This window comes from Neoarius graeffei, chromosome 28, assembly GCF_027579695.1.
Source record: "Neoarius graeffei isolate fNeoGra1 chromosome 28, fNeoGra1.pri, whole genome shotgun sequence".
In the NCBI taxonomy this organism is placed as follows: domain Eukaryota; kingdom Metazoa; phylum Chordata; class Actinopteri; order Siluriformes; family Ariidae; genus Neoarius; species Neoarius graeffei.
In genome coordinates this window covers 21,473,125-21,499,388 of record NC_083596.1, presented here as the reverse complement: position 1 = coordinate 21,499,388, position 26,264 = coordinate 21,473,125, and the positions used below count along the sequence as shown (strand labels likewise).

General features: G+C 42.0%; 1 protein-coding gene across 6 annotated transcripts in view; it reads right to left on the bottom strand.

Moving 5' to 3' along the window:
- phldb1a (pleckstrin homology-like domain, family B, member 1a) overlaps nt 1-26,264 on the bottom strand; it is a 123,215-nt gene that overhangs the window by 48,931 nt on the left and 48,020 nt on the right. For 5 of the 6 annotated variants that reach the window (XR_009651906.1, XM_060913190.1, XM_060913189.1 and 2 more), the window contains exon 5: nt 1,221-1,346. Coding sequence is in view for 5 of the 6 variants with exons in the window: in XM_060913190.1 (XP_060769173.1) it covers nt 1,221-1,346 (126 nt within the window). In the remaining variant the exon portion in view is untranslated. Of the gene's footprint in view, nt 1-1,220; nt 1,347-21,021; nt 21,127-26,264 lie in introns of those variants that run through there. The other variant, XM_060913193.1, reaches the window with a different exon arrangement.

Here is a 26,264-nt window from a genome sequence, read left to right as displayed (position 1 = left end):
ATGCTTATGGGTACTGAAATGGGGACATGAACTTATTCACCTAAAACCATTTCTTTTTTTACCATCAGGTCACAAAACATGTAATCTTTAATGAATGATATGTTAAAAGATAACTTTAATTTTCTGAGATGTAATAAAAACATATTTATATGCCAAAGTCAAGCCTATGAGTTCCAAAATGATGTCTGTTACATTACTTCTGTTACGATTGTCCATCTCGCGTCTGTTACAAATGAATTACAATCTAGCTATATACCATGTTAATCTTATTGAAAGAATGCGTATGTTTATTCTACTACACATGTTTATTAATTATATTTGCTAAAACATCACCTTCCTATGTTTCAAAAAGTAATTCTACATTGTTAAAATTGAGAATATATATGTCCACAACACTTCTGTTACGTTCTGACTTTGGCATATAAATATGTTTTTATTACATCTCAGAAAATTAAAGTTATCTTTTAACATCTCATTCATTAAAGATTACATGTTTTGTGACCTGATGGTAAAAAAAGAAATGGTTTTAGGTGAATTTTTAAAAATAAGTTCATGTCCCCATTTCAGTACCCATAAGCGTGGAATCACTCATATACAAAACAAGCGTAAAGCCAATAATACTGGCACTTTGCCACACACCGTCACCAAACAAAGCAACACGTTTGAACTTCAACCCTGCACCTGCCATGCATGTCATCATTGTCATGAGGTCACATTTATCCAGCATGGAATTCCTCACAAAAGGGCTAAAACCAAAGGCCTTTCCAAAGACTACACATCCATACAGAAAGCTCCAAGGCATTCAGTGTGTTATTCATTCCAGTGGAGTCACTTGTCTCCCTAGAGACTTACTTCCTGTGCATGAAAGGCCAACCAGTTAATAAAGCACTAATTAAACCAGTTCAGTAAGCTGAGAAAAACACAGTCCTCCCCCCACAATACTCCAATTATAAAATCAGCACTCAGTTGCTTTCAACATTTTTTTTTCTGTAATCATCTAAATGGAGCTCATAAGTAAACTCGAATAGATTGCAGAATCAAAGCCTTTTTGTATGCACGCCAGCACGGAGAGGAAATGGTTTCCCAAGCATGTGCTTACATCATTATACTCTATCAATCAATCAATGTACATGATATAAAATCTAACTTTGAAGAAAACCCTAAAATCGACCGATTTTGCAGAAGTGAATCAGTAAATGTAGTTAGGATATAAGCTCTACCTGAATGTCCTCTGTAGGTCCTGCTGAGCCCAGCGTTTCCTTCTGGCATCATACTCTTCATCCTCAGAGCCTCCTCTGGGTGGTTGAAGCGGAAAAAAGCAGACTGGCCAAAACAAAGCATGCACCCTGTGACACAGAGGAAGCAGCACAAACAATCAAATAAGGCTGCTTGACAAAAAATTTAATTGAAAATCATATCCTATTCACATTTATTAGATTTACCCTAAAGTGGGTGTGGCCTTAAACAGGAAACATGCCCCAGAAAGACCGTCAGTATCGTCTGTGAATTTTGGTACGATTTCAAAGTTCCTGAACTGCAGCTAGTGAGTGACATGTAGCAGTCTCAATAGAGAGGTGTGTGTGGGACTAATCTAAGAGGTGTGCTTGGTCAATTTTTTTTTTTTATTTGTACCCACCTGTGATATTTAGACCACTTCGACCCTGACTGGGCAGTTAAAGATGCAGTAAATGGCTCACACAGTCTCGCCATATACACCCTCCCGTTAATGAACATGGTGTTTCTTTGTTCTTCTTGGCAAACTTTTTTTTTTTTTTAAACGGTGCACCTCCTAGGCAAAATTGTATTTGCATTAATTTAGAACACCATCTAGTCATTCTGAATAATGAATCCATATTCAGTTACATTCTCAATATATACAAAGATTCTTAGTTTCAATTGTTAATAGTTATAAACTTATGATGGCATATTAGGGCCATTGAAGGTAAAAAAAATATATTATATATTATATTGGAATTATATATATATATATATATATATATTCCAAGAAAATAAACTGGAATTTCTGACATTAAATTCGGAAATTTACGAGAAATAGCTCAGATATTCTCCGAGATCATAAAGTCAGAAATTTGTGAGGAAAAAAAAAAAACTTGGAAAAATAGTGTTTTTGACAAGGAACCACATCGCTTCACTCTGCAAGGTTGGATCAATGTGATCGCACCACAGACAGCTGAGCTGAGAGTTATAGGAAATTCAGTCTTAGATTAGATTCACTTTATTCATCCCGCATCAGGGAAATTCACGTGTTACAGTAGCAAGAAAATGTCAAACAGATAACAAATAAAACTGAAACAAAAATTAGACAAACGAAGGATTGAATACAAAGGGCTATTTGCATTATCTACCGTGAAAAAAGTATAGAAAAAACTGCCTTATTGAGAGGCTCGGAAAAATTGCACATTACAGGTAGACTCTGTGTGTGTATATATATATATATATATCTCATCTCATTATCTCTAGCCGCTTTATCCTTCTACAGGGTCGCAGGCAAGCTGGAGCCTATCCCAGCTGACTACGCGCGAAAGGCGGGGTACACCCTGGACAAGTCGCCAGGTCATCACAGGGCTGACACATAGACACAGACAACCATTCACACTCACATTCACACCTACGCTCAATTTAGAGTCACCAGTTAACCTAACCTGCATGTCTTTGGACTGTGGGGGAAACCGGAGCACCCGGAGGAAACCCACGCGGACACGGGGAGAACATGCAAACTCCACACAGAAAAGCCCTCGCCGGCCCCGGGGCTCAAACCCAGGACCTTCTTGCTGTGAGGCGACAGCGCTAACCACTACACCACCGTGCCGCCATATATATATATATATATATATATATACATACACACACACATACACACACTATATTATATATATATATACATATATATATATATATATATATATATATATATATACATACACACACACATACACACACTATATTATATATATATATCACACACACACATCACATTATCTCTAGCCGCTTTATCCTTCTACAGGGTCGCAGGCAAGCTGGAGCCTATCCCAGCTGACTACGGGCGAAAGGCGGGGTACACCCTGGACAAGTCGCCAGGTCATCACAGGGCTGACACATAGACACAGACAACCATTCACACTCACATTCACACCTACTGTCAATTTAGAGTCACCAGTTAACCTAACCTGCATGTCTTTGGACTGTGGGGGAAACCGGAGCACCCGGAGGAAACCCACGCGGACACGGGGAGAACATGCAAACTCCACACAGAAAAGCCCTCGCCGGCCCCGGGGCTCAAACCCAGGACCTTCTTGCTGTGAGGCGACAGCGCTAACCACTACACCACCGTGCCGCCATATATATATATATATATATATACATACACACACACATACACACACTATATTATATATATATATACATATATATATATATATATATATATATATATATATATATATACATACACACACACATACACACACTATATTATATATATATATATATATATATATATATATACACACACACACACATACACACACTATATATATATATATATATATATATATATATATATATATATAAAAATAAAAGTATGCATAAAAATAGTTTAAGGCCTATATTATTGCACATAATTGCATCGATGAGAGATGGCAGAGGTAGTAGAGGTGAAGTAGTGCAAATATAACGACAAACAGATTATTGTTTCTACGTTACAAGTTGTGGATGTTATACAGTCTGACAGCAGCAGGTATGAATGACCTGCGGTATCTCTCCTTCTTACACCGTGGGTGTAGCAGTCTACTACTAAACGAGCTGCTTAAAGCCCCCACAGCCTCATGTAGGGGGTGAGAGGGGTTATCCATGATTGAGGTCAGCTTGGCTAACATCCTCCTCTCACCCACCACCTCAATGGAGTCCAGAGGACAGTCCAAGACTGAGCCAGCCCTTCTGACCAGTTTATTAAGTTTCTTCCTGCCCCTCTCTGAACTTCCACAGCCCCAGCAGACCACAGCGTAGAAAATCGCTGATGCTACCGCAGAGTCATAAAAAGTCCGAAGCAGTGTCCTGCACACACCAAAAGACCTCAGTCTTCTCAAGAGGTGGAGACGACTTTGGCCCTTCTTATACAGGACATCTGTGTTGTTAGTCCAGTTTGTTGTTGAGGTGAACACCCAGGTATTTGTACTCCTCCGCAATCTCAATGTCCAAACCCTGGCTGTTCACTGGTGCAATTTGAGGAGCCGTCCTTCTGAAATCGATCACTACCTCCTTTGTCTTGCTGGCATTGATGCGCAGGTGGTTCAGTTCGCACCAGGCGACAAAGTTGGTGAGGACCTCTCTGTACTCCAGATCATCCCCACCGATCGTCCCGTCCCTTTCTTCCTTGATCGTGCAATATACAAGAAAAGCGCGAAGAGGTTTTCAACTGCCTTTCCCAGAATGCACTGCAGCCGGGAAGAACGTCATTGAGAGTCTTTTTCTTGCAAAGTTCTGACTTCTTATTCTTGGAATTTCTGAATTTTTCTCTCAAATTTATGACTTTATAACATTGGAGAGTTTTTTCTCATAAAGGTATGATTTTAATCTCAAATTCTGAGTTTTTTTTTCTCAGAATGTTACCCCCCGCTTCAGCTCCGTTTTCCTACACCAGCCCTAATATCCCGTCATATAAACTACACACAAACGTCTTGGAGTTACTTTTATTATGTACTTTTGTATTACTTTTTTTTTGTAAATCCACAAAACTCATTTTATATGTAGGGATTCTTTTTCTTTTTAAAAAGGTGCACTATATAGGATTTAGTGGCATCTAGCAGTGAGGTTGCTGACTGCAACCAACTGAATACCCCTCCCTCACCCCTCCCCTTCCAAGCATGTATTAGAACCTACAGTGGCCCTCAGGTGCAAGAATATCTCCCTGCAGACCCACAATTTTACACCAGCAGTTTCTTCCCAGGGCGGCACGGTGGTGTAGTGGTTAGCACTGTCGCCTCACAGCAAGAAGGTCCGGGTTCGAGCCCCGTGGCCGGCGAGGGCCTTTCTGTGTGGAGTTTGCATGTTCTCCCCGTGTCCGCGTGGGTTTCCTCCGGGTGCTCCGGTTTCCCCCACAGTCCAAAGACATGCAGGTTAGGTTAACTGGTGACTCTAAATTGACCGTAGGTGTGAATGTGAGTGTGAATGGTTGTCTGTGTCTATGTGTCAGCCCTGTGATGACCTGGCGACTTGTCCAGGGTGTACCCCGCCTTTCGCCCGTAGTCAGCTGGGATAGGCTCCAGCTTGCCTGCAACCCTGTAGAACAGGATAAAGCGATGAGAGATAATGAGATGAGATGAGTTTCTTCCCAGAGACAGTGCATGTGTGGGCACTTTTTGGTTTATGTTAGTGACTGTTAGGCTAATCAACATTTCAGTCATTGTCAGTGGGTTTCTGAAAAATTGGTGATTAAAAAAAACCTCTCTTTCTTCGCTTTCCGCTCTTCATCTTCATTCTGGTGTTGGATTCAAACTACCAGTTGTTAAACCACAAAAACGCACAAGGCACTCTCTAGAGCCAGTGTTTGGTTTGTCTATTCTGGGCTCCTGTAGAAACATGGCGGCGCAACATGGCGAGCTCTGTGGAAGAGGACCCACTCCCTATGTAGATATGAAGAACTTATTCCAAGCTAATGAAAACACAATGATTCATAGTGACAGGTTATTATACTCTAATGAAAATATAATTAAGGAGGAATATAATAGTCCATTTCTACTAATAGATATCCCTAAGTCCTACTTAGTGCACCTTTAAAGTGCATGTCACGGGTAAATTCAGGAGCAAGATCAATGTAATTCTCCTATTTTATATTAAACTTTGGTCATATCTGTCACATTCTGCATTCTCTGCAATTTTTTTACCTTGCGCAATACCAGAAAAATTCAGTTGAAATCAAGCCATTTGAGGCGAATTAGTCCGCCTCTGAAAAAACTTGGCATTTGGATTTCCCGGGAAACACTGATTTTCATGACGTCGCGTGCGGGACGCCTCCTTCTGAATCCTACGTCAGCGCTGGTTTGTTTATGAGAAAACGACCTGGTGGTTTTCTGCAAATTTCTTCAACGTTATCGTGTAATTATTAAAATGGTTAACAGATGTATCGTAGGAGGGTGTAGCAACACCAATCTTGATGGGATTAGTACTCATCGTTTTCCAAAAGACCGGACAATGAGAGAGAAATGGGAGCGCTTGGTCTACACAGGCTGTGCATTGAAACCGTGCAAAGCTTGCGCAGCCTGCTGGCGCTTCCGCAGGTAACGTCACGAATCTGGCTCCAGACTCCCTTGGGATTTTTCCAGACGTGTTTTGTTATTTTATTTTTTTCTGCTGTAGACAGATGGCCTTGTGCAAAATTACCCTTCTGGATGAGCGTGTAAAGGGACATACTTTCATATAAAAAAAATAATAAAATTGGTCCAGAATATGCACTTTAAGTAAAGATTCAAAATAAAACAATCTCTCTAGCCGTAATTTATGCCATATTTGCATTTTGTATCCCCGTTACTTTAAGTTCAAAAGCGAGCTGGGTGAAAGCGTTAGCTAACAGAGGCGAGATAAAGGTTAATAAGAAACATTCTCCATGGGGGGGGGGGGGGGGGGGGGGGGAGAAAACATGGTAGATGTGGCATTGTGTGTGTGTGTGTGAGTCTGCAATAAAGCTTATTCAAAAATTAAGTCCACGCCATCTCAAATGACAAATTTTCACCAATATTGTCTCACAAGATTAGAAAATACATGGAGGTCTCTTTACCATTTGAACTCTTTTACTGAATTATTATTCGAAAGGCCCAATTCATTGAATTCGACTGTACAGTAATGTGCAAGTGTGGAAAAAAAATACAACAAATATCTATCAAGAGTTTGAAGGAACAGCAGTTTCAAGTATCCTATACTTACATAAATACACATGAACCCAAACTAGGGCTGCTCGATATTGGAAAAAATCAATATCACGATTTTTTCAGTAAATATCGATATCGCGATTTTTAAAACGATATTTATACACCTTTTTTTAAAGCCCTGATCATCAACACCCGAGGCACCGGGCCACATTTTTATAATACAGGCCTCATAGGCTACCTGTCAACCCTTCCCGTTGTACCCTGAAACGCCTTTTACTTAAACTATTTACTGTGCAAGCGCGTACTTTGCATAGGTCCTATAGCCTGCACAAGGCTCACGTTCTCCTCACTCAACATTTCCGATCACAGAGGATGGAGCCAGTGCTGGTATTACCAGTGATTACTGCGTAACGTCCACACTGGCTCGTAGCCAGCCAAGGATAAAATCTCTCTCTCTCACACACACTACAACGTAAGCTTGTGTGTTGTTAAGACACCAACATTAAACACGCACACACACGGACTGGCCATTGGGAGTAGCGGGAGTTTGTGGGCCGGCGGAGAAAAAAAAAAAAAGTTGCGCGCTGGCCTTTAATATGATAAGCAATGTTAACAGTTTCTTTAAGAAACTGTTAACATTGCTTATCATATTAAAGGCCAGTGCGCAACTGTAATAAACAATGTTAACAGTTTCTTAAAGAAACTTAACATTGCTTATCATATTAAAGGCCAGCGCGCAACTGTTTTGTTTTTTTCTCCGCCGGCCCACACTGAACCACCGGGAAAACTCCCGCTACTCCCGATGGCCAGTCCGTGTGTGAACACGCACAATATAGAGACAAGTCCTTAAGAATTAACATACATGAAAATAGCTCAGCGGCATGTAAACATTCCCTGAAAGTGTAGGTGGCACTGCGGCTAGATGCTACGTGAAATGGCACAAAGCAAACACCATGCTTCGCTCAGTCAACAGACAAAATCCACGAACCCAGTAGTACTCCTACTACTGTGGGTTAGTGTTCTGTGGCCAAAAACACCCTATGCACAGTCATTCCAAAACATCCCCACTAGTTGCAGGTTATGTCTCAAATACAGATATGCGTTGTGGATTAAGCGATCTATTTTCAAGCATCAGGCTTCTCTTCCTTCATCTTCCAAATGTGGACTCCGCTATCTTTTTGGCATGTCAGCATTGAAATACCATTTGCAGAGATATTTCACTCGCCATTAAGAAAAGTAAAAGCAACACATGATTAGGGCTACATGATTAGCAGGGGGACACCGTTTTAAGCGCACGGAATTTTAAAAACAATGTAATTACATCTGAGTCCATCTACATCGCGCAATAAACCCGTCCTTAGCAGAACCTACTTCAAAGCATGATGCTAGCTGCAGATGCACAAGTCAAAATCAAATGAACCCAAGTAAACATGCCGCGGCGGGCAACATTAATAACCAAATTGCCTTACCTTAAAACGCTGCCTTGACCACAGGACGACTCGCAATTATTCCACTTAAATCCACACGGTTTAACACATCTAACACAGCTAGCAAGCTGGATATGTGCTAATATTGTTGTGCTTGTTTTCTTCCGTAGATGCCATTTTTACATTACCCAGTCCCACATCCAAAAATATGACGCAAATATGTTAATTGTATTATTATAACTATTAGCAAGCAAATCAAACAACATATTAACAAATCAATATATCAAATCACCCGACACGTATGAAAACAGAAGAATTGATTTTTTACTGTTGCGGAGATATTGCGGGAGTAGAATGGATGACGTATGCAAGGCTACGGTGTGCCTTAGGGAACAGAAGGGTTCGTTTTACCTTACTGTCACGTCAATGTTATTGTTGTTTTATTGCCATTGTAGAAATATTGTGCACGTCCCTTTCGACAAATGACAAAAAATCGTTTCATATCGATATTATGAATTTTGATATCGTTTGACACCAATATCGATATCGCGATAAAAATACGATATATTGCACAGCTCTAACCCAAACACACACACCCACCCACACACACACACCCACACACACACACACACCACTTCCTGCTCTGCAGTGATTAAGGAGACGGGTGAATCAATACTATGTTTGTTACACTGGCCATAAATTATGACTCAGGCCTCCATTTCATAATGAACAGTGACAGTCCAGGAAGCACGCGACGAACATGAAGGATGTAAATTACAGCACCAGATATGAGCTGTCACACCTGCACTAGCTAAGGCAAGTTGGATTTAACCCTGATGCTCGAAAACAATAACTCCGCTGACCTGGGCATGAAATTGATTATGCATTCACAACAATGTAATTCATATTCGGAGCCTGTCCTGAGCAGTCTCTGTCTCTCTCAGCGAATTGATATTGATGCGGTCTTTCTTTTGATTACAGCATATACATTTATATCTCTCGGTTGGGTCAGATTTATTCCGGACAGCAAAGACAAATCAGTCCAACATCTGAACTAATATATGTGTAATATGTGCTATTTAAGATCATAAGCCCTAAGTTGCAAACTTCCTGGAGTCTAACCCTACCTTCATGTCAAACGTAGTGAGAGCGTCAAAACAACTGGAAGTCCTTCATTTTCTATGTGAGCTAGCGTCTCTGGGCGGCGAGCTGCGGTATTTTCTATGTGGCGGCGTGTCTTGGGCGGTTGGGGCGTCAGAATAAAGTTCAAGTCCAGGCAAACTTTATGGTAATGAGCTATGATGCAATTCAGTAGCAACCAATCTTAGTTAGACGTGCTCCACTATAAAGAACATGAGTGAACACAGTTGTGTAAAATTTAGTTCTGTTCAAAGCATTTCTAAGTACAACTGAGGAGAAATTAATAATTGTGGTGGCTGGTTTCCCCATTATTTATGATGCGTCCCTGTTTGCAACACTATTTATAGGAAACGTTTTCGCTCTAGAATGCTTGTTTTATTTATTTAATTCATGTTTTAATCCCTTGGCTCAAAACGCCACCAATTTGACCAATTCCAGTAATTAGCCACTAAAATTCAACCAGGGCCTGGACCACAGTTACTGTAATACAGGCTACTCACAAAGAAACCTTAATGTTAAAGGAACAGTCCACCGTACTTCCATAATGAAATATGCTCTTATCTGAATTGAGACGAGCTGCTCCGTACCTCTCCGAGCTTTGCGCGACCTCCCAGTCAGTCAGACGCAGTCAGACGCGCTGTCACTCCTGTTAGCAATGTAGCTAGGCTCAATATGGCCAATGGTATTTTTTGGGGCTGTAGTTAGATGCGACCAAACTCTTCCGCGTTTCTCCTGTTTACATAGGTTTATATGTCCAGTGACATGAAACAAGTTCAGTTACACAAATTGAAACGTAGCGATTTTCTATGCTATGGAAAGTCTGCACTATAATGACAGGCGTACTAACACCTTCTGCGCGCTTCGGCAGCGCATTGATACGGAGCTCAGATATCAATGCGCTGCCGAAGCGCGCAGAAGGTGTTAGTACGCCTGTCATTATAGTGTGGACTTTCCATAGCATAGAAAATCGCCACGTTTCAATTTGTGTAACTGAACTTGTTTCATTACTGATTGTGGGTTGACTCTCATTAAAACAGGACGGGTGTTATAACTTATGCAATAGACATGTACATGCATGCATTTTCACTGATAAAACGTAAAAGGCTCATTAAATAATCAGATGAACTGAGACAATCACATTCTGAAGCAAATTAAATAATCTTATACCGGTAACTTAAAACACACAATACAAGTTACATGTATTAATCTAAATGCAGGTCAACAACGTATTTTTGTTGTTTTATATCCAAATGAGAGTCGGAGCTTACCCGTCTGAAATCTCGCTTCTTGAAGGCCAATCTGGTGGCCGACTGTTTTGAAACAATCTGACTTTCAGTTCTCCGTTCATTCACTTCTTCCACGTAAGGGCGAGATGGCAGCGATATCCAGTTTAGAAATAAGACGGCTGCTACACTCATTCTCTCCATACTGTGTACTCCGCCATTATTGCTCAGGTCAGGCAATTACTGAAACCCGGGACGGAACGGGATGTCACCGGTTTTAGCAACAACCGCGGGGAGGTCACTGCCCGAGCGATATGTCCCATCCCATGTTTTACCAACAACCCGCGGCTCATGCTCCAGGAGGACTGGTGCAACTGAACTCACTTTAAAAAAATAAATACTTTCCTTTTCTTGTTTTCTTTTTCTTTAATTGTCGGTACTGCACCCTCTTTCAATACAGGCTTATAGCCAACACTCCTCAACGGATCAGAGGTCTCATACGAGTCTTCAGTAAAATGTGCAGAGCAGAGGAGAGACCACTTCACAATGTCCACGTGAACAACTTGCAAAACACGTCCAAATCTTTGCAGTTTGAACATTCTTGGGCCATGAATGCAACGTAAATCCACCTTCTGTCGTGTTGCTGCACCTGCCAAAAACACATCTGCGTGGCATGGCGATAAATTAGCTTAAAATGGAGGATCGGAGTTGCAGTCAGCTCTGTGTTTTAGTATAGCGGAAATGGCAACGAGACCGATAGACTTCCTGTTGTGACGTTACGGACGTCAAGGTCATTCACTCAGACCGCTACCTATATAAATCACTATAATCGTAAAAATTACTATATTAGATTTATTGTTAACGCTTAAAACTATTCCTGTGCCATTCCTGAGGTCTCAAGGCATTTATAAACGAAAGTGAGGCCATGGCTCTGCGTATATGCTTAAACTGATCAGTGGCACAAAGATACCAGTTGACGTGTTTGCTTTGCGGGCCCTTTAAACAAAGTTTGCAAGACGAAGCATTCCAAGCGAACTTGTAGCCGCCTATTTCATCTACGTCAAAGAGCGTCCATGAACTTTGACAAGGCAGCCAAAGCAAATATTAACACTTTCGCCGCCATTGATCTGAACGTATCATAATACTTGTTACATGAACAAAATACATTAGATCATCTCTCCTAAAAACACCGTTTCATGGCTCACTTCTCTTCTTATCAAATGGCCAAAAATGGCACAAACTGTCACACGCACACACAACCTTGTGAGAGTTCACGCACAAAACCGTCTCTATGGTTTATATTATGGTGCGAAAAACAAAAAACATTCAGTGAATGGCAGTTCTGTGGGAAGAAACACCTTGTTTAAGAGAGAGGTCAGAGAAGAATGGCTATACACATCTGAGCTGATGGAACTAATGTAACTTATACCCTGTCCACACTAGGGATTTTGTACCGATACGAAACTACTTTCGTACCGCAACACCTGTCCACACTAGCAACTATACCGGTAATGTAGCGGTATAACTGTATCGGTACGAAACCCACAAATGTATGGGTTTCGTACCGGTAGAGTATCGGTACTGTAGCGCTTCGCTGTAGTGTGGACAGATGAAGCGGCTCTGTATCGATACAAATATAATGCGCAAAGTCACACACCTCAATCGATGTCTTCGCTGAATAAAATAGTGAAGAACGGAGATTCGTTTGTTTCTTTCTCAACTGCCTCGCGCGTTTTATACGATTCGACTGAATAAATGACCACCAGAAATACAGACTGTACATTGACAACAAAAAGCACACACACGTTGTTTCATCCGTACGGAAGCCAAGAGAGGCCCTTCATATAATCCTTTTTTTATTCACCTTGTTATCCCGAGATAACGACATAATTAATTCAGGATCTCGAGAAAACAACACAACTAATTCGAGATCTCGAGAAAACAAAACCGTTATTTCGAGATCTCGAGAAAACAAAACAATTATTTCGTGATCTCGAGTAAACAGCTGAGAAATGGTTCATTCAGGTGCGCCAAGAGACTTGTGATATGCTGACTTTGGGGCTATTTCTCATTCTGTATAGACGCAACTTTGGTCATTAGAATGTCTGGAATAATCGATCACCTAATAAGGCAATATTTTGATCAGGGGTTGACACAGGGAGAGATTGCATTAAGTCTTTTAATAAGGGATAATTTCAAAATTAGTCCGCGGCACCTCCGCAGAAGACTGGCCCGGCTTCGTCTCTACCAACGGAGATACAGTGATCCAGCTGAGATCACAGAATAATTGTTTTGTTTTCTCGAGATCTCGAAATAACGGATGCCATATATTCTAGGAAGTTACTTGGTAACCACGGAAACATTTCGCGCACGCGCATTTCAACTACTGTGAAAGAAAACCGCAAACATTTCTCGCTAGTGTGGACAGATGCACTAAACTGTACCGGTATACTTTGTATCGATACAGTTATACCACTTTCGTACCGGTATAAGTGTGAACACATCATAACTGTATCGGTACGAAACCCACAAATGTATGGGTTTCGTACCGGTAGAGTATCGGTACTGTAGCGCTTCGCTGTAGTGTGGACAGATGAAGCGGCTCTGTATCGATACAAATATAATGCGCATGCGCAAAGTCACACACCTCAATCGATGTCTTCGCTGAATAAAATAGTGAAGAACGGAGATTCGTTTGTTTCTCAACTGCTTCGCGCGTTTTATACAATTCGACTGAATAAATGACCACCAGAAATACAGACTGTACACTGACAACAAAAAGCACACACACGTTGTTTCATCCGCCATATATTCTCGGAAGGAAGTTACTCGGTAACCACGGAAACATTTCGCGCACGCGCATTTCAACTACCGTGAAAGAAAATCGCAAACATTTCTCGCTAGTGTGGACAGATGCACTAAACTGTACCGGTATACTTTGTATCGATACAGTTATACCACTATCGTACCAGTATAAGTGTGAACACAGCATTATATAAGCACCCTTTGCAATCAGGGTGAGCAGAAAAGCATCACAGAATGTACAACATGTTACCCGTTGAGGTGGATGGGCTACAAGGGGGGGGAGCCACATTGAGTTCCACTCCTCTCAGCCAAGATCAGGAATCTGAGGCCATGGTGAGAACAGGCTCAAGACTGGACAGTTGAAGATTGGAAAACTGTTTTGTCTAGCCCAATTAATCTTGATTTATTCTCCAACATGCAGATGATAGTGTCATATTATGATATCAACGGCACGAATCCACCGTCTGATCTAATAATATCACGTGAAATATGTGCTGTCTATGATCATAGGTCCCAAGTTGTAAACTTCCTGTACTCTAATACTTGTTACATAAAAACAAGAAAATAGGTCATCTATGCTACAAAGACTGTTTCCAGGCTCACTTGTCTTCTGTCACACACATTAAAAGGGAACTAAAGTCGTTTTTAAACTGGCTTTATTTCTTAATTAACGTGTTATTCAATTACGTTTTCGGTTTTATTAACTTTAGGCCATTATTAAAAAATGTTCTGTTTCTGGTCAGGTGAGTGCCGTTGAAATTTTTTTTTTTACGCTGTTTTTTCGACATTTTTGGGGGCTTTTTTCACCTTTATTGGATAGGACAGTGTAGAGACAGGAAACAAGCAGGAGAGAGAGACAGGGAGGGATCGGGAAATGACCTCAGGTCGGACTCGAACCAGGCTCCCCAGATTTATGGTGTGGCGCCTTATCCACCTGAGCCACGACGTCCCCAGGTTTTTTGACATTTTTTTTCGGGTTCATAAATCTAAAATCGAACTTGACATTTACGCATTCCCAGGGCTTTCCACTAAGGCTCATACTAGCCAGCCATGACAAATAAGTAGCCAGCCGGGGGGGGGGGGGAGTAAACACAAAAACTCCTGTGCACGCAGTTCCCAGGATTAAATGTATTTTCCACAGACCATTTATTTATTCACTTTACTCAAATACAAAGTAAAATGGCAGTAAATCTTCTTTCTTTTCTTGCGTATTGCATCATGAGGCGTTCCTGGCTTGTAAATCTCTTATTTTCGGTGCATGACACATTCATGCAACTGAGCACGCTATGAATTAACAACGGTCTGCAGTGGTGGCTACACAATTAAACACTCGGCGAACATTTCTCCATTTGTGTATGAAAATACACTCCAACCACTCAGTTTGGGTTCATTTACAACCAGTGGTGTCTTTTGATGCCAGCACGTAATTGAACGAGAGAAGACTGGTTTACCGGAGACAAAATAAGCGTCATCTCTGCTTCTGTTCCCTCCCCGACACACTACTGCCTCCGCCGAGTGCGCGCGCGCACACACACCGCATGTCGGGGCCGCGGATGAGTTACTCTCCCTTGAAGTCTGCGGGGAATTTGTGGTTATTATCGGTACAAACAGCACGAATCACAACTTAAATGAGTGCGGTTCAGTTTGACATTATTGTCAGTCCGTTAGATAAACATTTAATTTTATTAAAATCGAAAATTAATATTCAGAGCCTGTAGGCTACAAAAATAATAGTCATTAAAGTAGTCAGCTGTATGGCCAGCAGCTGGCGCTTGTGGAAAGCCCTGCATTCCGCGCAGAATATAGAACTGAATCAGCTCTGCGCATGCGCCGTGCGGCACAAAAAAATAACAGCCACCATGAAGGCAGGAGATCCGGAGTTTTCAAACATTTGCTTAAGTGTGAAATCGCAAAATGGTATTCTAGCGAACAACAAAATAGTAAAGATTCAGAAAAACAAATCATTCAGTGATCATTTTAATAGTGTAATTTCATCCGAACTAGGCCTAACGGTCAATTTAGAACTACAAAAAGTCCGTGTGTCGGGCATTTTAAGTACCTTTGTAAAAGTTTTGCAAATGTTGCAGTCAGCATTTAAAATGCTAACTTAAAGTTTTTGTACAAGTTTCAGTTGATTAAACTGTCATATTTTATTAAATGTGTCTGCTTTTGTAATAAAAAAAAGTACTGAAAGAAAAAGCAAACACAGCATTGCGATTTCTTATCCATCCATATATATAAAAAAAAAAATCTCTCCCTCCCGACTGAAATTTTTTTTGCTCACCCGGTGGACAGGAAACGGATTTTTTTTTAAGGATGGCCTTATATCGTGACTCGTATTGGCATATTATATTGGTTTTTAGCCATGTTGAATGTAGTCCGTTTGGTCCACGGCAGGCATCGCTTATCCGTGCGATCTTCACGAGATTTGTGCGAGACTTCAAACGTGAAGTGTCAGCGCCGCCATTTTGAAAACTGTTTACACAGCAGCCAGATCGCCATGTCATTCCAATTTAGATTAATTTCGAGATTTGCCAGCTTCATCAGTGATGGAGTGTCAGTCCTGCACGCGCGCCGTGAACAAGGCGCACCTGAGCTCAATTAAGGAACTATGTGTTTGCTTATTTAAGGACTGTGCTGATGCGTTTGCATCGCGAAGTATTACGATACGCGTTACCGAGCCTTTCTACCTGGTGTCTTGATTTCCTGTTTCACGATCCTTGTGCCCGTTTCTCGTTTTTGTCCTCACTTAGCCTTGGATGTGCTGTTTGCGCCTCAACCGACCCTTTTGCCTGTATTCTCGTTTTTTATCTCGCCTGCTGTTTTGGATTGTTTGCCTGTGTATATATATATATTCTGCACTTTTACACTGTATACTTCTGCACATACATCCGCCTCCCTCGCGTATGTGACATGGAGATAATTCCATACGATTTCGGAGCAACGTGGAGTAGAGAACAGTTGGAAAGATGATAAGATAAGGACTAGTCCGTCGCGCTGGTATTTATGTCATTACTGTCACACAATTAAAACGTGCCAGATCAGGCGGCTGGTGGGTTTTCGCATGTATGTATTTTTGTGATAAATGCATATTATACTGAGCGCATTTCCCACATAATCCTCACTAAGGTTTCAGACAGCGCTACAAAACGGCGTCCCCACTACATAATGCCCTATATAGTGAATAGGGAGCGATTTCAGACACAGGGAAAACTTCCGGCTTGATTACGTCAGCATTCGAAGGAGGGTGCGCACGTCTTTTGACAACGTTGGCAGATGTCGGTCACTTTGATTTCCGCTGTACGTTTTACTTCCGTCCTACGAAGTCTCGCACAGGTCTCAGCGAATCTCGTTTACGGCCATTGCTTTGACATATGGACTGATATATTACAGAGCATATTTCAAACACTCATAACTTGCTTTAGCAGTGACAAAATAGCTGTCAGAAATGCATTCCAACATTTTATAACATGTAGGAAATAGAATTTTGATAATAAAAATTGCCTTCAGTTCCCTTTTAAACTCAGAGTTCAGATGTATGGAAATAGTAATGGGTCTTTTTCAGTCCTCTGTGTTTTAATCCGTCATGTTAAATTTTGACATAAAAGTGAAGCCACCATGTATTAGGATTGAGAATGGAGAGATAATAGATATGAACTTCTAAAACCTGTTTGTCAGCGATTGTGAATTCTTTGGAGTTACAGTTTGACTTATGATGGGTGAAGGTGGTAAATCTAGTTGAACTTTGCCAGGTCCGGGGCAGAGCTTTGTGGACAGGGGTGGGAATTGGGGTGGGCTAAAAGAGTAATTAAAAAAAAAAAATCAATCATTCGCATTTTGAACTCACCAACTTAACTGGTCAGAGAATTAACACTGGGGGGAAAACGACCAAATCATACTTAATGCTCCTTTAACTAACTAACTAGATAGATATTGTTCTGCAGTAAAATTGCAGAATAACTAACTAGTTATAAAGCGAGATAATAACCATACAACATCACACCATTTAGACATATACGTTCGTGAGCCGTAGACATCCTGTAACCTGCACAGGTAAATTTCTGTTCTTCTAAATAAACAAACAAACCGCTTGCCAGCCAGCTAGATTGTCAGGATGGAGCGAAAACATAGCGCGTTACCAAAATCATAAATATTCATACCCTCCATCCAGCCATTATCTGTAGCAGCTTATCCTGTCCTGCAGCGTTGCAGGCAAGCTGGAGCCTATCCCAGCTGACTACGGGCGAAAGGCGGGGTACACCCTGGACAAGTCGCCAGGTCATCGCAGGGCTGACACATAGACACAGACAACCATTCACACTCACATTCACACCTACGGTCAATTTAGAGTCACCAGTTAACCTAACCTGCATGTCTTTGGACTGTGGGGGAAACCGGAGCACCCGGAGGAAACCCATGCGGACACGGGGAGAACATGCAAACTCCGCACAGAAAGGCCCTCGCCGGCCACAGGGCTCGAACCCAGGACCTTCTTGCTGTGAGGCAGCAGTGCTAACCACTACACCACCTATATCCTGGCATATTTAATGAGGTCACAACAACGCCTCGTTGGATATTATTAATTATTAGTAGTATTTTTAAAAAGCATGCTACATTTACTTTCCTAGTTAATTAAGGGTAACTAGGAAGCAAATAGTGAATAATTAGGGTCACCTGTTTTCACAGAAAACTGCTGCTTATACACTACCGTTCAAAAGTTTGGGGTGACTTTGAAATGTCCTTATTTTTGAAAGAAAAGCACTGTTCTTTTCAATGAAGATCACTTTAAACTAATCAGAAATCCACTCTATACATTGCTAATGTGGTAAATGACTATTCTAGCTGCAAATGTCTGGTTTTTGGTGCAATATCTCCATAGGTGTATAGAGGCCCATTTCCAGCAACTCTCACTCCAGTGTTCTAATGGTACAATGTGTTTGCTCATTGCCTCAGAAGGCTAATGGATGATTAGAAAACCCTTGTACAATCATGTTAGCACAGCTGAAAACAGTTGAGCTCTTTAGAGAAGCTATAAAACTGACCTGGTGCCCTGTGTCTGGTCGGAGTTTTATCACACCGCTCCTGTAGAGGACGGCCCCATGAGGACAGTTGAGGGTTATACCTGGAGGATGCTCTGGACTCTTAGGCTACATCCACACGACAACGGCAACGAGATGTTATTTTAAAAAAATATCGCGTCCAAATGGGCAACGATCAGTAAAATATCAGGTCCATATGGCAACGCAACGCTTGCTGAAAACGATGCAATACACATGCCACACCTCTAGGGGCGCTGTAAGACGGTCCCTTCGGAGACACCAGAACAATAGAAGAAATAAGGACGCATGCGCATAAAGTATTATGCGCGAGACTTCATATTAGCCACAAAGTCAGAAAAATCTGTTCGTAAAATTACATTATAATGACCAAATACAATGAAAAGTATTTTTCCAGTCTCACCTGTGAAAGGTAATCCCATGTGATCTCGTTTGGACGGTAAACCTGTTGGTACAGTTAAACGCAGCACATGAATGAGGCATCTTTATTCTCCGCTTTGACCCATCCAATATGGCGGCGAGGATGACGTATGATTCTACGCGGAAGGCGACGTCTTTAATGGTCTGGAATAAATTGAATGCTACACGTTGATGGATTAATTTGTTCTTCTACGCCCTTTTTGAGGAATGTATTGTAGGACTTAAACCAACATCTGAAGAGGTGAGATCGCTCCTTTTTTTCCCTATTTTTGCTGGCGGGATTGACTCTGCCCTAAGGGCAGAGTCTCTCTCTCTCTCTCTATCTCTCACTTTGCACCATTACACAATAAATATTCACAGTGAAAATATTTTGTAAGCGCATTTCATGAACCAAGTTATAGGATTTGTTGACAACTTGCATCGAGTTCGTTACACTTCTACCCGGCGTGAAGCACTCACAGTCATGTGGTTGTGACATCATCATAAACAAATCCGTTCTACTCATCCAGACGACTTCACAACGGCAACGTTGCCAGATCTTTCCACTCTGGAACCCGTTCTCAAAAGATTGCGTTTTGGGGTACCCAAAACGCTGGTTCCGTGTGGACGCCAGGCTGAAATGATAAACAATTGTATCGGATTCACCTGAATCCATTGCCGTGTGGACAGGGCCTTACAGTAATGCTTTTATGGCTGAGGACTACAGTTGACTTGCTAACTTTAGGACTGCAGTTATCATGAACAGTTTTGCACTCAAGTTTCCATCAATGAAGAGTTACAACATCAACGAAACTGTCCTCATGTTAAAATTTAATATTATAGTCAGGTTGTCTGTTGTTGCCCAAATGAGGATGGGTTCCCTTTTGAGTCTGGTTCCTCTCGAGGTTTCTTCCTCATGTCGTCTGAGGGAGTTTTTCCTTGCCACCGTCGCCACAGGCTTGCTCATTGGGGATAGATTAGGGATAAAATCAGCTCATGTTTTAAGTCGTTCAAATTCTGTAAAGCTGCTTTGCGACAATGTTTATTGTTAAAAGCACTATACAAATAAACTTGACCTTCCTTTGAGCAGATTGAGTTTCTGGGGCATTACATTTGTGGGGTCGATTAAATGCTCAAAATGGCCAGAAAAATGTCTCGACTATATTTTCTATTCATTTTACAACTTATGGTGGTAAATAAAAGTGTGACTTTTCATGGAAAACACAAAATTGTCTGGGTGACCCCAAACTTTTGAATGGTAGTGTGTGTGTATATATATATATATATATATATATATATATATATATATATATATATATATGTGTGTGTGATTCCACGCTTATGGGTACATGAACTTATTTTTAAAAATTCACCTAAAACCATTTCTTTTTTTTACCATCAGGTCACAAAACATGTAATCTTTAATGAATGATATGTTAAAAGATAACTTTAATTTTCTGAGATGTAATAAAAACATATTTATATGCCAAAGTCAAGCCTATGAGTTCCAAAATGATGTCTGTTGCATTACTTCTGTTACGATTGTCCATCTCGCGTCTGTTACAAATTAATTACAATCTAGTTATATACCATGTTAATCTTATTGAAAGAATGCGTATGTTTATTCTACTACACATGTTTATTAATTATATTTGCTAAAACATCACCTTCCTATGTTTCAAAAAGTAATTCTACATTGTTAAAATTGAGAATATATATGTCCACAACACTTCTGTTACGTTCTGACTTTGGCATATAAATAGGCTTTTATTACATCTCAGAAAATTAAAGTTATCTTTTAACATATCATTCATTAAAGATTACATGTTTTGTGACCTGATGGTAAAAAAAAAAAAAGGAAATGGTTTTAGGTGAATTTTTAAAAACAAGTTCATGTCCCCATTTCAGTACCCATAAGCGTGGAATCACTCATGTATATATATATAATAGAAGAGGATTTACCAACCAACAGAGACTTCCACACAGTCCAAGTATCATGACTGAGCTAGCTATAAAGCAAGATGTGGATTAGATTGCAGAAAGTCAAACAAAAAGCAACAATTCACCTTAGAAATTATTTACTTACATTTATATCCGGTTGTAAGACATTAGAAAGCGCAGTTAAGGAGATGCTGCGACCTTTTAGGAACAAAATATCCAAACTGGTTTCCCCTCAGGACGCTGTGCAGCTCTTCACCTCCCTCACGGCTTTGTGATGCTAATGAGGTTAATGTCCGTCCACTTATTGACTTTCTCTTTTCACACAAAAGATACCAGATGTCTACAGTCCACCTGTCTCTGCGTTAAAGCTCCAAACCAAGCCAAGCCAAAGGGAAGAGGAAGAAGAAGAAGAAGAAAAAAGCCCATATGCTTACGGGATAACAAACACACACGTCTGGAGGGTAACTTGAAAGAAAGAAGAAGGAAAAAAAAGAAAAGAAAAGATAAAGTGTCCCTTCTCTTAGCGCACGCGCTGTTAAGTTACTATTAAATTAACCGGAAATAGTTTTGTTAGAGAAAGAAAGAGCGAGCGAGCTCGGGTGAACACTAGGCCATACAGCTGAGGACCAGAACCGACAGGGTGCTGAACAGCTGTCCCAGTGCCGACCGGCCGGCTGTCTCTCTCTCTCTCTCTCTCTCTCTCTCTCTCTCTCTCTCATATAAGCGATATTATTGTCATGCAGAGCTGAAACGGAAGGAGGAGGCGGCCACCAATCTGCTGAACGCTATTAACACCGGCCAACTGTTACTGAAGCGCATATGTAATGAATAGGCCATTTGCAGGAATTGGTCACGTGTCAGTTTTCCCCATAGCAACAAGCCCGTGGTAGCCAAGCTAACTTGACATTCCTTGACAACCATACACTACCGTTCAAAAGTTTGGGGTCACCCAGACAGTTTTGTGTTTTCCATGAAAAGTCACACTTTTATTTACCACCATAAGTTGTAAAACGAATAGAAAATATAGTCAAGACATTTTTCTGGCCATTTTGTATGGAATCAATTTTGTGCCAAAAATGTTCATAGAATACTTTTGAAATCTCATCTCATCTCATTATCTCTAGCCGCTTTATCCTTCTACAGGGTCGCAGGCAAGCTGGAGCCTATCCCAGCTGACTACGGGCGAAAGGCGGGGTACACCCTGGACAAGTCGCCAGGTCATCACAGGGCTGACACATAGACACAGACAACCATTCACACTCACATTCACACCTACGGTCAATTTAGAGTCACCAGTTAACCTAACCTGCATGTCTTTGGACTGTGGGGGAAACCGGAGCACCCGGAGGAAACCCACGCGGACACGGGGAGAACATGCAAACTCTGCACAGAAAGGCCCTCGCCAGCCCCGGGGCTCGAACCCAGGACCTTCTTGCTGTGAGGCGACAGCGCTAACCACTACACCACCGTGCCGCCCACAAATCAAAATATAAAACAAAAAAAAGTCAAATTTTTTTAGACTGGCAAACAAATTATTCGTGTAATCGTGCAAAATATCAGTCTATTACTCTTCAGAAACCTTTTATTTTTGTTCCGCGTCTCTCAGTTTTGTTTGATGTAATTTATTTTGGTTGCGATTCCAGCTTTCTTGTTTGCGCTCCCTGACTTTTTGCTTGCAGTTTTGGCACAAACTTCACGTGTGGGTGGGCTGTCCAGGTACGCATTCCCATTGGCTAACTTGTGTTTGACTGACAGCTCTGCTCAGTGGGGGGGGGGGGGGGGGGGGAGGTTTCTAAGGTGAGTGTGGGACTGAGTGATTGCATGAAAAGAAAGAGAGAGAGATAGAGAGAGAGAGAGAGAGAGAGAGAGGTGGTGTGTGTGTGTGTGTGTGTGATTCTAAAAGGTGACTGTAAGGCCCTGTCCACACGGCAACGGATTCAGGTGACTCCGATACAATTGCTTATCGTTTAGGCCTGGCGTCCACACGGCACCGGCGTTTTGGGTGCCCAAAACGCAATCTTTTTGAGAACGGGTTCCAGAGTGGAAAGATCTGGTAACGTTGCCGTTGTGAAGTCGTCTGGATGAGTAGAACGGATTTGTTTACGATGACGTCACAACCACATGACTGTGAGTGCTTCACGCCGGGTAGAAGTGTAACGAACTCGATGTGAGTTGTCAACAAATCCTATAACTTGGTTCATGAAACGCGCTTACAAAATATTTTCACTGTGAATATTTATTGTGTAATGGTGCAAAGTGAGAGAGAGAGAGACTCTGCCCTTAGGGCAGAGTCAACCCCGCCAGCAAAAATAGGGAAAAAAAGGAGCGATCTCACCTCTTCAGATGTTGGTTTAAATCCTACAATACATTCCTCAAAAAGGGCGTAGAAGAGCAAATTAATCCATCAACGTGTAGCATTCAATTTATTCCGGACCATTAAAGACGCCACCTTCCGCGTAGAATCATACGTCAGCCTCGCCGCCATATTGGATAGGTCAAAGCGGAGAATAAAGATTCATGTGCTGCGTTTAACTGTACCAACAGGTTTACCGTCCAAACGAGATCACATGGGATTATCTTTCACAGGTGAGAAACAACAAATTAATCCATCAACGTGTAGCATTCAATTTATTCCGGACCATTAAAGACGCCGCCGATTTCTGTGTGAGAGAGACTATGAAGTGAGGTGTGTGTGAGTGAGTGAGTGAGTGAGTGAGTGAGAGAGAGAGAGAGAGAGGGGGGGGGAAGGTTTCTAAGGTGAGTGTGGGACTGAGTGATTGTATGAAAAGAAAGAGAGAGGGAGAGAGAGAGAGAGGTGGTGTGTGTCTGATTCTAAGGTGAGTGTAAGATTTCTGTGTGAGAGAGTGACTATGATATGAGGTGTGTGTGTGTGTGTTCTGAGCTAGGTGTATTTCTGTGAAACACCGTGTTGACACTCTTGTTGTGAATACAAACTATGACAAGAAAGATGTGTGATTATTGTCCAGTATGAACCAAAAGTCTAGTTTTGAACATCACCTCTAACCAGAGAGAGAGAGAGAGAGAGAGAGATACAGTTTCTGTAGCAGGGGCGAAATTTCCAGCGCCCCAAAACCATTAAATTCGGCGATGCTGATTGGCCAAATATTTATTATTTTTCCCTAGCAACCATACACGATTGGCTATTTCGCTGCACTTCTGGGGCGCCTTGACGAGCACCCAAGAAGAGAAATGATACGAGTCTGTTGGTGGAAATTCACTGTTGAATGAGAGTCAGTTGGTGGAAATGTTGTTTAAATAATTCAGATTGAATGTAGGCACACACTATTAAGTAAAACTGACATTGATAATAAAATTTCTATATTATATTTTTCCCCTCCACATCTGGGAGGATGGGCGGCATGGTGGTGTTGTGGTTAGCGCTGTCGCCTCGCAGCAAGAAGGTCCAGGTTCGAGCCCCGTGACCAACGAGGGCCTTTCTGTGCAGAGTTTGTATGTTGGCCACATGGGTTTCCTCCAGGTGCTCCGGTTTCCCCCACAGTCCAAAGACATGCTTAAAAAAAAGTTAAAGTCTTTCCCACGCCTTACAGTACCTGGTATTCCTAGGCAGTCTCCCACTCAAGTACTAACCAGGCCCAATCTGTATGTGGCACATCGGGCGGCGCTGATCTCCGTTTCCATAGCCCTCGGCCTCTCGCCTATTACATAGCTAGGGTTACAGTGGGGGGCTAGTCCTCTGGTAACCACGAGAGTTTAACTCCCCATGCACATCTGTATTGCAGCGTGCCTTGCCAGATGGCAGTAGGTACCATTTTTTATGATGGTCTTTGGTATGACCCGACCGTGAATAGAACTCACGATCTCCCGATCGAGAGGCAGACACACTACCACTAGGCCACTAGTCGGTCCCCGAAGACATGCAGGTTAGGTTAACTGGTGACTCTAAATTGACCGTAGGTGTGAGTGTGAATGGTTGTTTGTATCTATGTGTCAGCCCTGTGATGACCTGGCGACTTGTCCAGGGTGTACCCCGCCTTTCACCCATAGTCAGCTGGGATAGGCTCCAGCTTGCCTGCGACCCTGTAGAAGGATAAAGCGGCTAGAGATAATGAGATGAGACATCTGGGAGGGTGGTGCCCGAGCGCCCCCTATGGGCCAGCTGACACGGCCAATGATTCGCTTTAACTTACGACAGAAGTTAAAACCACAAACTTTCTCCAAGCACACACAAAAATTCGGGTCAAAGAAGACAGTAGAAAAGGTAAAAACAGCTATTATAGAAATGGATTGCTTCGCATTGCCAGTCAAACTCTTATGGTTGTCAAGGAATGTCAAGTTAGCTTGGCCACCACAGGCTTGTTGCTATGGGGAAAACTGACACGTGACCAATTCCTGCAAATGGCCTATTAAATTGACCTGCACAGACACTCAACTCGGGTCAAAACAACCCATTTAATTTTCTTTCATCCAGAAATCAAACAGTGCAGTAAAATGACTTTACTAATATAAAACTCTGTGCTTTTTTTTTTTTAAAGTGCTTACTCTCTGTAAAAAAAAAGGGTGTGGCTAAAAGGGTGTGGCTTAAGGGGTGGCACAGGGTGGCAGCTGAAATAAACCAACCTCAAAATACATTTCTAATCCCGGGATCAGACTAAAGAAAAGAAAGAAAGAACAACTTTATTCATCACACACTTGTGAAATTCCTCTCTGTATTTAACCCATCTGAAGCAGTGAACACACATGTGAGCAATGAGCACACACACACACCCAGAGCAGTGGGCAGCCATGCTAACAGCGCCCGGGGAGCAGTTGGGAGTTAGGTGCCTCGCTCAAGGGCACCTCAGCCCAAGGCCGTCCCATATTAACCTAACCGCACGTCTTTGGACTGTGGGGGAAACCGGAGCACCCAGAGGAAACCCACGCAGACACGGGGAGAACATGCAAACTCCACACAGAAAGGCCCTCGCCGGCCGCTGGGCTCAAACCCAGAACCTTCTTGCCGTGAGGCGAGTGTGCTAACCACTACACCACCGTGCCACCCAATTTTGACACGAGTTTGTCTGACAAATTTCCAGTGCCGGGAATGATGAATGGGCCTTGTAGTGTGACCTAATCTAAGAACAACAATGGGACGCCCCACAAGACCCAGACACAAAGTCTTGGCCTTCTTCTTGGTGCCTTTTATGCCTCAATGGCATGTAGGGCAGCAGCAAAAGTTTCCACCTCCGTCTGTCCTCGGCAACTGGAAACCCATCACGTCTGGTTGTGTTGGATACTTTTGTTGCTGTTTCTGTAACTGAGATTTTTTACAGGACAGGGCAGTTAACCCTGAGCCCAACCCCCTAACCTGGAGGGCCGGGTGCTGCCTTTTGTCTGACCCCTCCCCTGTAACCTGCCTTGCATGGTTGG